The sequence below is a fragment of the Cynara cardunculus genome, unplaced genomic scaffold (genome assembly GCF_001531365.2).
Source record: "Cynara cardunculus var. scolymus isolate 2C unplaced genomic scaffold, CcrdV1 Un_Scaffold_326, whole genome shotgun sequence".
Classification (NCBI taxonomy): domain Eukaryota; kingdom Viridiplantae; phylum Streptophyta; class Magnoliopsida; order Asterales; family Asteraceae; genus Cynara; species Cynara cardunculus.
Genome location: NW_020200571.1, coordinates 61,110 through 71,106, shown reverse-complemented (window position 1 = coordinate 71,106; position 9,997 = coordinate 61,110). Strand labels below are relative to the sequence as shown.

Below are 9,997 nucleotides of genomic sequence, written 5' to 3'. Positions count from 1 at the left end.
CGGCCCGGGACTGGTTATAGGCCTGGATCGGGAACATGCTTGATTTAAAAAAAAATATTTTTAAATGTATTTTCTAGCTTTCTAAGTGTATTTCATTGAAAATCAATTATATAACTATAATAAAATGTAATTTTTACATATATTTGATTGAAAATTCATTATAAAACTACAATAAAACATATTTTTTTAAGTGTATTTGATTGATCTAATTCGATATTTAAAAATGTATTAGAATAACATTAAAGTATTTTAAAATTTTATCAAAAAAAATATAAAAAGAAAATGTTTTTTTAATATAAGACCCGTTTGGGCCCGGCCCAGGACCATGACCGGTTACAACTACCCTTAACCGAAACCTTAGTATTTTCGACGGGACCGAGACCAGTTATGAGCATCACTGTTCCGATTCGGGATTGGATTTTGGCCATCACTACCCACAAAACATGTAGTCGTTCTGAGATTAGTCGACTCGCATAGCTGATTAGATATCCAGATCAATAGGAAAAAAAATGTGAAGACAAATTATATAACACAGGAACCAAAAAAATCTAATTTACTATTTATTTATCATTTTTGTTTTGATTGCATTTTAATGTGACAAAACCCAACAGTTGTCACCAAGAATAAAATACAACTACATATTTATAAACATATTGACTTTTGATCTCCCAATCAAAACTTACTTTTTCCAGATAACTTTACAAGCATAACTACATAATGTACAAGTCATTACAGCACAACTCTTCTGGATTCCACAATTTAAGCTCTGGTAAAGAAGAATTCATTTCCCATATAAATGGGTGTTGTTTACAAATGCTGTTTCATCAACACAAACACACACACACAAAAGAAAAGAAAACCCTGCATTAAGGAGTTGTACTCATGGCAATAGAGATTGTACAACCAAGTGTTGCTGGGTTATCAAAGATTGCAGTTTCAGAAACTCATGGAGAAAACTCTCCATATTTTGCTGGTTGGAAAGCTTATGATGAAAACCCTTATCATGAAATGCATAACCCTTCTGGTGTCATACAGATGGGGTTAGCTGAAAACCAGGTAACCATCACTAATGCACCAGATTTCATCAGAACTTTGATAATAAGTCTGCATGTAGACTTAGACGCCGTTCGGTTGCGGCTTAATGGGCTGTACAACCATATATAACTGTTCGGTATTGGCTTATTCGGTCAGCCCGTGGCTGAATCGCTGAGCTAACGTTTCACGGGTTTTTGTTCTTTTTGGGCAGGTTTCGTTCGATTTGGTCGAAAAATACTTGGAATCCAATCAAGAAGCAGCAAGCTGGGGGAAGAAGGTTTCTGGGTTTAAAGAGAATGCTTTGTTTCAAGATTACCATGGATTGTTGAGTTTCAGAAAGGTACAACATTTTTAACAGGATGTACAACATTTTGGTTTTAAACCATAAGGGTGGTGTCTGATTGGTTTGAGCTTGGCTCCAAAGGTCGAAAGTACCAGGAGGTCCAAAGTTCAAATCCAAGGAGGAATAAAAATCCTCTTGTGGCCACGGAGTTTCAAATGCGGTGACTACGGGCTATCTGCAAAGCAGATGATTGCCCTGAAATTAGTCGGCTCGCATAGCGGGTTGGATATTCAGGTTAATAAAAAAACACATTTTGGTTTTATAGGCAATGGCAAGTTTTATGGAACAAGTGAGGGGAGGAAAAGCGAGATTTGACCCCGAAAGAGTCGTTTTAACAGCGGGTGCAACCGCCGCCAACGAGCTTTTAACCTTCGTTTTGGCCGATCCCGGTGATGCGTTGCTTGTCCCGACTCCTTACTATCCCGGGTATGAAAGATTTCTTGATAAACCAGATATTTCTACTTCAATATATGTTGGAATCGTTCTTTTCAATACGTCAAAAATGTCTAAATTTCTTGATAAACGGTTTTATATGACCTAGGGATTGTTTGACAGTTGATGAATGATTTGATGCAGAATGATTAAGTGGTCAATAATGATTAGGAGACTCTCATGATATAGTGTAAAATGAAATATAATTGTTTGGTGATTGTTTACGATGAAATTAGACGCTGAATGGTTAAGGGAGACATATGATACAAAATCATTCAGATGGTCTTATAATTATTAAGAGACATATTTTTTTTTTTTGCCAAACAAGATTCACCTCTTAACGATTCCGATGGCTGGAATGTATATTGACCTGTTTTTTAAAAGTAATCTGATGGGATTTCGTATAATTTGTGGAACTAACATATATTTTTACAGATTTGACAGAGATCTGAGATGGAGAACCGGTGTCGAAATCGTTCCGATTCACTGCGAAAGCTCGAACAATTTCCAGGTTACGCCACAAGCCCTAGAATCAGCATACGATCATGCAACGTCGATGAACATGAAAGTAAGAGGGGTTCTGATAACGAACCCTTCGAACCCGTTGGGTGCAACCATCCAACGGAAAGTTCTAGAAGAAATCCTAGATTTCGTCACACGAAAAAACATCCACCTAGTATCGGACGAAATCTACTCGGGATCGGTCTTCCACTCCAACGAATTCGTCAGCATTGCGGAAGTACTCGAATCGAGAAACTACAAAGACTCGGAACGTTGCCACATCGTTTATAGCCTCTCGAAAGATCTCGGCCTTCCGGGGTTCCGAGTAGGGACGGTGTATTCTTACAACGATCAGGTAGTGACGACGGCCCGAAGAATGTCGAGTTTCACGTTGATTTCGTCGCAAACGCAGCTTCTGTTGGCATCGATGTTATCGGATAACGAATTCACCGAGAAATATATAAAGATCAATCGAGAAAGATTGAGGAAGAGATACGAAACGATCGTTGCGGGGTTGAAGAAGGCCGGAATCGAGTGTTTGAAAGGGAACGCCGGGTTGTTTTGTTGGATGAATTTGAGTCCTTATTTGTCGGAAAACACAAAATCCGGTGAACTGGAGATTTGGAAGACGATCATGGAGGAAGTGCGGTTGAATATCTCGCCGGGAAGTTCTTGCCGGTGCTCGGAAGCCGGCTGGTTTAGGGTTTGCTTTGCAAATATGAGTGAAGAAACACTTGAAGTTGCATTGTCGAGATTGCATGAGTTTATGGATAGAAGGAGAAGAGATCGGAATTTGTTGTCTGTTTTGTAATTTTCCATTTAAAACCTTTTTGTTTTTTTCTTTTTCTTTTTATTTTTTGAGAGATTTTTAAGGTGAAAACCCCAAATTAAGAAATTATACAAAATACTTCTTATTTTTTTTATTAACCTGGATATCCAACCTGTTATATGAGTCGACTAATCTCAGGTCGACCACCTACTTTGCAGATAGCCTGAAGTCACCGCATTTGAACCTTCGTGGCCACAAGGGGATTTTTATTTCTCCTTAGATTTGAATCTGAGACCTCCTGATACTTTTGACTTTTGGAGACAAACTCAAACCAATCAGACACCACCCTTGTGGTTTAAATACTTGTTTATACAAACATGAGATTATACAAAGAGATATTATTCATTGGGATGGGTATCTGATAGGGATTCCTAAGTTTGACGGGTTACGGGACGAGATTTATTTTCATATCCGGAATGAGATCAAGATGGGTCGGAGATTGCATTACCCGGCCCTAATCGGACCCAATTAAAATTTTATTATTATTTAGTATATGTATATAATGTATGTGTGTGTGTGTATATATATATATATATATATATGTATGTATGTATGTGTGTGTGTGTAGAGAGAGAGAGGGGGGAATGATCATGCATGAAGTTTCAATATCATAGATGATTAAAAATACAACATGTGTTTAATCATATATGATGGAATTTGTATATCGTGTGTTTAATCATATATGATATTGAAGCTTCATAGCAAAATGTTTAGTTTCTCGTTTGAACTTCCCCCCACATATATAGTTTTATTATATGGCAGGTATATTAGATTTTCGGTATTGGTAATTAATGTAGTCAAGATTCATTATAATTTTAATTTCAAAATGATTGTTTTTTATTAAACGGGTACCCAGTAGGTTCTACAAACCCGTCGAGGATTAGTCGGGCCAAGGACGAGCTAGGGCATTAAAAAAGGTCGGGGATGAGGGATACATTACCCGTCCTGTTTCTATCCCTACTTGTATGCACCTCTACTAATTTTACATTAATTTTTTAATTCTTTTGAAAGACGATTGAAATAAAAAAAAACAAACCAAAACAAAGTCAAGACCCCCGAACAGATAATGAAGAACTGCGAGATGCAGGACCATGAGGGAGCAGAAGAAGCAGGGAACCACGAAAAACCAAAAGCATCAGCGAGAAGGCTGTAGAGACAAGATTCAAAAAGCACAGACCCAGCTCAAGGTTGTAAGTAAATAATTTTTATTGTTGTTTATCTGTAAAATCTCGAATAATCTCATTTTGTGCTAGTTTGGTGGTGTTTATTTTAATCAAAATACCTCTTAATGAGCTATGATCTCTTACCGAATAAGAGATTCAATATTTCAGATTGTTTGTCTTTTTTCTTTTCCAACAAGAGCTGAAAACATCTAATATCATCTTATTCAATAAGTGAAAAACCTAAGTCTGATTGTCCTCTTATTAAATATAAACAAATAAAATGGGATAAAATACTGAAATATGATAGAGGGGGTGATGGACGAGATGAGAAACTGGGATGGTGGTTCAACGACGGAGATCGGCAGAGCAAGTAGCATGGTGGAGGAGATCGGCGGAGACAAGAGGTGTGCAGGTAACCACGTGGTTGAGACAAGAACAGTGGTGGTGAAAGTTGTCTCTTGACGTAAAATTAAACATACTTCAGTTTGAGTCCTTCAGTTAAATGACCATTTCTCTCATTCAAATTGGTCTTATAACCATTTCTCTCATGAGTTGACTCAAATGTCACTACTTCCGCAATATACAGGTCCGCAAAATACCAAAAATTCAACACAAATATACAATTGCGATGGCCAGATATGCAATTGTGACGGCGAGGTCCACAATTGTGACTGTACACTGGTTGCAGTTGACATTATTTTGTCTTTTAGATATTATAGACCTGGTTATTATGGATGTAGTGACATTTGGGTCAACCGGGAAGATAAAATGGTTATGAAGCCAATTTGAACGAGGGATATTATCATTTGAGCTAATTTCTCCTTCAATTTGGTGTTTTCTTTTTTTGGTGTTTAGTTGTTTCTTTCTTGTGTCAGCTAAAGAAAGAAGGAAGTAGAAGAGGCAAACGTCGTTCAAAAAAGAAAGAAGAAGGAGAATAGGCATGAAATGACATAAAGAATGTGAGGCTAATAAAGGCCAGTGAAATGTCTTCAGCACTTCTTAAAAAACAAGTGTTATTTTAGATTTTTAAGAACATCTCTAATAGCTATGCTATAATCTTTTTAAATAGTGTATGAAAAAAATGAAACTTCTGTAAAAAATTATATCCAACTCAAACAACAATTCTATTTTATAAATTTTAAAATAAACTATATTAATAAAATATTATTTGTCACAAACATTTAATTTCAATAACTTTATTGGCAACAAATATTGATATTCTCTCTCTCTCTCTCTCTCTCTCTCTCTCGAAAGAGATAGAGAGAGAGAGAGAGAGATTTCTCTTAATTTGGAGATTGTCATATATTAGCTTTCTCCTTTTCTCTATTTTAGCATAATTGTTGGAGCAAGAAAATTGTAAAATACCCAAAATCTTTATTTTAACATATCTGTTGGAGATGCTCTAACCATACTCTCTTAATTTGTCTCCGTAAGAGACCTTTCACTCGACTTTCTTTTTGCATTAATTTTTTTATAAACCGGGTATCATTTGTGGACTCATAGCTTGAATCGAAAGCGACATTTTTTTGAAATCGTTTCTTTTATTTCAAGATCTACAAGCAGATAATCTGTGAATTTAGATCATCATAACTTGTTTGTAAACATCTCATAACTGCTTTCATAGCGAGCTTTGAGAGGACGTAGCTCTTGACTCGTAATTTGGACTGAGATATATTTTCGAAGTTGCTCGTTTTTTTAAGATATACACGCAACTGAGATTTGAGAATCGAGACCATCATAAGTCGTAACCAACTCATAATATCATGGTAAATATTTCATAAACCATTTTTGCAGTGGGCTTCAGGAGGTTGTAATTATTGATCCATAACTCGAATAGAAACCATTATATTTACTATTAGCAAAAAATAATCAAGTTATTAATGTCCAGATGAAACAAAAAAATAATCATATAATAAATTGTTTAGAAATGGATTTATTTGATTGGTTCATCTTCCAAACATTCATAATCTAGATGTAATCGTACCAGATATTGTCCGTTTTGTTCACACCTAGACTCACAGTTTTAAAACACATATGTCCCCCTTCCTAACTGATGTGGGATCTTACAATCCACTTCCTTATGGAGCCCAACGTCTTCGTTGACATACCAATCTTGTTCCTGATTTTGATACCATTTGTAACATTCCAGGCCAAACATACTAGATATTGCTCGTTTTGTCCACACCTGGACTCACAGTTTTAAAACGGATATGATAGAGGAGGTATCTGGTGCCTTCTAAGGCAATATTTATTCCCCTCCCGAATCGATGTAGGACCTTGCATAACCAGTTCATAATCCCATCGTAAGCATTTGTAACCATTTTTCGTAGTAAACTATCTGGAGGGATAACTGATGACAAGTAACTTGGATCGAAATCTTATTTTATGAATCTAGTTTATTTCTCCAAGATATACAAGCTGGTAAAATTTGTTAAGCTAAGGGGCCGTTTACCAAACACTTACCCGGTAAAACGTTTATCGGTAAATTTAACGCTATTATTTACTTTTCGGATAAGATTTTAGTCCACCAAAACGATATCGTATGCAACAATTTACTCGGTAAGCGCTTATCGTGGTAAGAGTCGTCGTCTTCACTTACGGGGTAAGACTCTTGGTCCTTATCTCGCTCTTACCGGGTAATATTCTTGATCTTTACCATATTCATCCGGTAAGGTAAAATGACTTGGTGTTCACTTACCCGAGTAAAACGTTTGGTAAACGGCCCCTAAATTTTTTTTAAACATTCGATAAATGGTCGTAAACTATTTCACGAAAAATTTGATAATCATTTTTTTTTTGCAGTAAGAACTTCAAAAGATCGTAACTTTTGACTTGTAATTCGAACAAGATGATTATTTACATTGCTTAGTTTTGTCAAGATAAACACGCTTGCAAAATTTAAAAATCTATATTTGTCGTAAATGATCGTAAAATAAATAAGAGAGGAAAATTATTTTAACGATATATAAAGCAAATAAAACATAGAGTAGATTACGTTTTTTTTTTATTAACTTGGATATCCAACTCGTTATGCGAGCTGACTAATTCCCGAACGACCATCTGCTTTGCGGATAGCCCGAAATCACCGCATTTGAACCTCCGTGGCCACAAGGGATTTTTATTTCTCATTGGATTTGAATCTGGGACCTCCAGACACTTTTGACTTTTGGAGTAAATTACATTTTTTGTTTATGCAGTTTGTTAGAAACGACTATTTTGTTTTGTAATATGTGTATTCGAAAATTTTAGTTTTCGTTCGTATGATTTACAAAATTTTGTTTTGTAGTCTATGTGGTTTACAATTTATTGTTGTTATCGTATGTCGTATACTCATACTTAACAATAAACTAGTTGTGTACCTGCGCAATGCGGCGGAAGCCGTGAATTTTAACGATTTGAAGTTTCACTGTTTTATTAGAGAAGATTTAACAATGATATAGGTTACATTTGTTCTTTACATATTAATACAATTTGAATAAATAAGAGTTATGGTTCCAATTACAGTCTATTGATGGAAAAAATTGTATGATAGTTTAAAATCCAACATATTTAAACGACTCCACAAATGTGTTCGATTTACAACAAGAGCAAATAATCAAGAGATCGAGAGTGAGTATAACGCCCTATACTTAGATTAAAAAAAAAAAAGATTTCTGGCAAAAATTCGGCATGACCCATACGAAAAGTCGTGATTTGCCATTTTTTTTACCTGAAAACATTTGCAGATGTAATGATTGCAAAATAACTGACCATACAAAAGCTATGATTACTAACTAGTCTTTATAAAGACGACTATTTACAAGGTATAAAACTTTCATATTCTTCCAAAAAAATACAGTTTCCCAAACTAGATTAAGCTTCCAAAAGTCCCAAGCATTGCATCATCCTATGAACTTACCTGCTAGCCTTATAATAACCAAGAATGTTGCTAGCACAATCACTTGAACCAGTTCCTGAGATGCACGTCGACAAACAAAACAAGTCAGGCTACATGCCTGGTGAATTCAAGAATTTTCACAATATAATATTTCAAGTAATATATACTATCAAACAAAAATGCATGACTTACCTATAAATGTTAAGTTCAACCAAATCATTATAAGTAAGCAGCCAATCAATATTTACAAAGTTCTATGAATACCACACAGTATGGGGGTGACCCATAACAACCGGAATCAGTGGAGGAGCACTACTCAGCAGTCCACTTATCCGTTAGACTAATTTCGGTATAATCACCATTGCGCAATGTGTCCACCTGACACTATACCTATTAGCCGAGTACCTGGCGCATATATATCCATACACGGTACTCCAATACATTACCAATTGGAGCAACCCATTTACTGTAAAGGGAGCGACCCCAATACAAACGCAACAAAGGGGGTGACCCTAAGTCGCCAGATCTGGATCTACCATTCTCATTTCAGTGAGTAAATATATAAATCACAATGCATTCTTAATATGTATAAAGTCACTTTGTATAAACATCAATACCTTCATTTCATAACATCATTTAAAATCATGCATTTTCTACTTTAATCACTAAAATACGTCAAATAAAGTAAATTATGTAAAGGTAATTACGTTTGACGTGTACCTCATTAAAATCTACTTGAAACTCACCTTAGCCTATTTAGTTGAGATCCACCCGGTGCCCAACTTGCTTATCCACCGTGCTACCTAAACAATCCACACGCACGGTTCTCACATCAATACAAAYATCCTAACAAAAGATTTAGACGACTTACTTATCTTAATATACATACCGACAAGAACCACTCAAAAATGGACTTTGAACCTTTTCATACATGGGTTTAGAAGAAACAAAACTTTCATTTGAGTCAAAAATGGACAGYTGTGCAAAAACTCATTTTTTTGACCTATTTAGAGCCCTAACTACCTCATGATCAAAACATATTGATTGTAGAAGCTTTCATAACAGTTCCAGATTGATATTACACGTCTAAATCCGAGTTACGAGTGATTTTATACAATTTTTACAAATTTTCAGCACCAACTAACTTAGTCCGATAACTTGCTCATATTTCACCCGAGGCTCTTGGTTCCTATTCTAACCTTCAAAACATGCTTAACATACACTTTAAAATATGTTTAGAAGGTTCACACATTCAATGTTGCACTTACAACCTAACTAATGCATAGGCTTTCACATATTGATCAAACCGAACTAAAAAAAACTTTTAACTTTGAAAATCCATCAAAACCCATAAGAAACATTGAAAGGATCATTGTAACACCTTTTTATGCTTATGATAACTATATCCAYAGAATTTCAATCCTTAATTTCGCATAAAACGACTCAATGTTATAATTAAGCAAAACAGTTTGACTTTTTAGAAAAAATCAACTGTTTTGAATATAACCTTTAATCTAGCATCAAAAACATGCTTGAGTGGAAACTTTCTTCTTCATTCCATCTAATAAYATTTTAATGATACCAACAAACAAACCATATCAAACATCTTAACATTTTTATGATGATTTCAATGTCTTAAAGTTCATCACTAAACTTTGACTTTTAAAGATTGTCAAAGATAATAATTTATCAACTTCCACTCATGATTGAACACCTTAGGTGAACTCAAAACTATCCTAAACATGAAGTAAACTTACCCAACAAAATACTTCTACTATCAAGATGTATAACACCCACTTTGTTCCAATCCTTGAAGG

At 35.1% G+C, this 9,997-nt stretch overlaps 1 protein-coding gene across 1 annotated transcript; it reads left to right on the top strand.

Annotated features, from left to right (window-relative positions):
• Positions 1-882: 882 nt before the first annotated feature.
• On the top strand, positions 883-3,122 carry LOC112501623 (1-aminocyclopropane-1-carboxylate synthase 7-like). The gene is made up of 4 exons (XM_025105311.1): positions 883-1,056; positions 1,247-1,375; positions 1,644-1,804; positions 2,246-3,122. Exons 1-4 carry the CDS (start codon positions 883-885, stop codon positions 3,120-3,122), a joined length of 1,341 nt encoding a protein of 446 aa, XP_024961079.1.
• Positions 3,123-9,997: the final 6,875 nt, after the last annotated feature.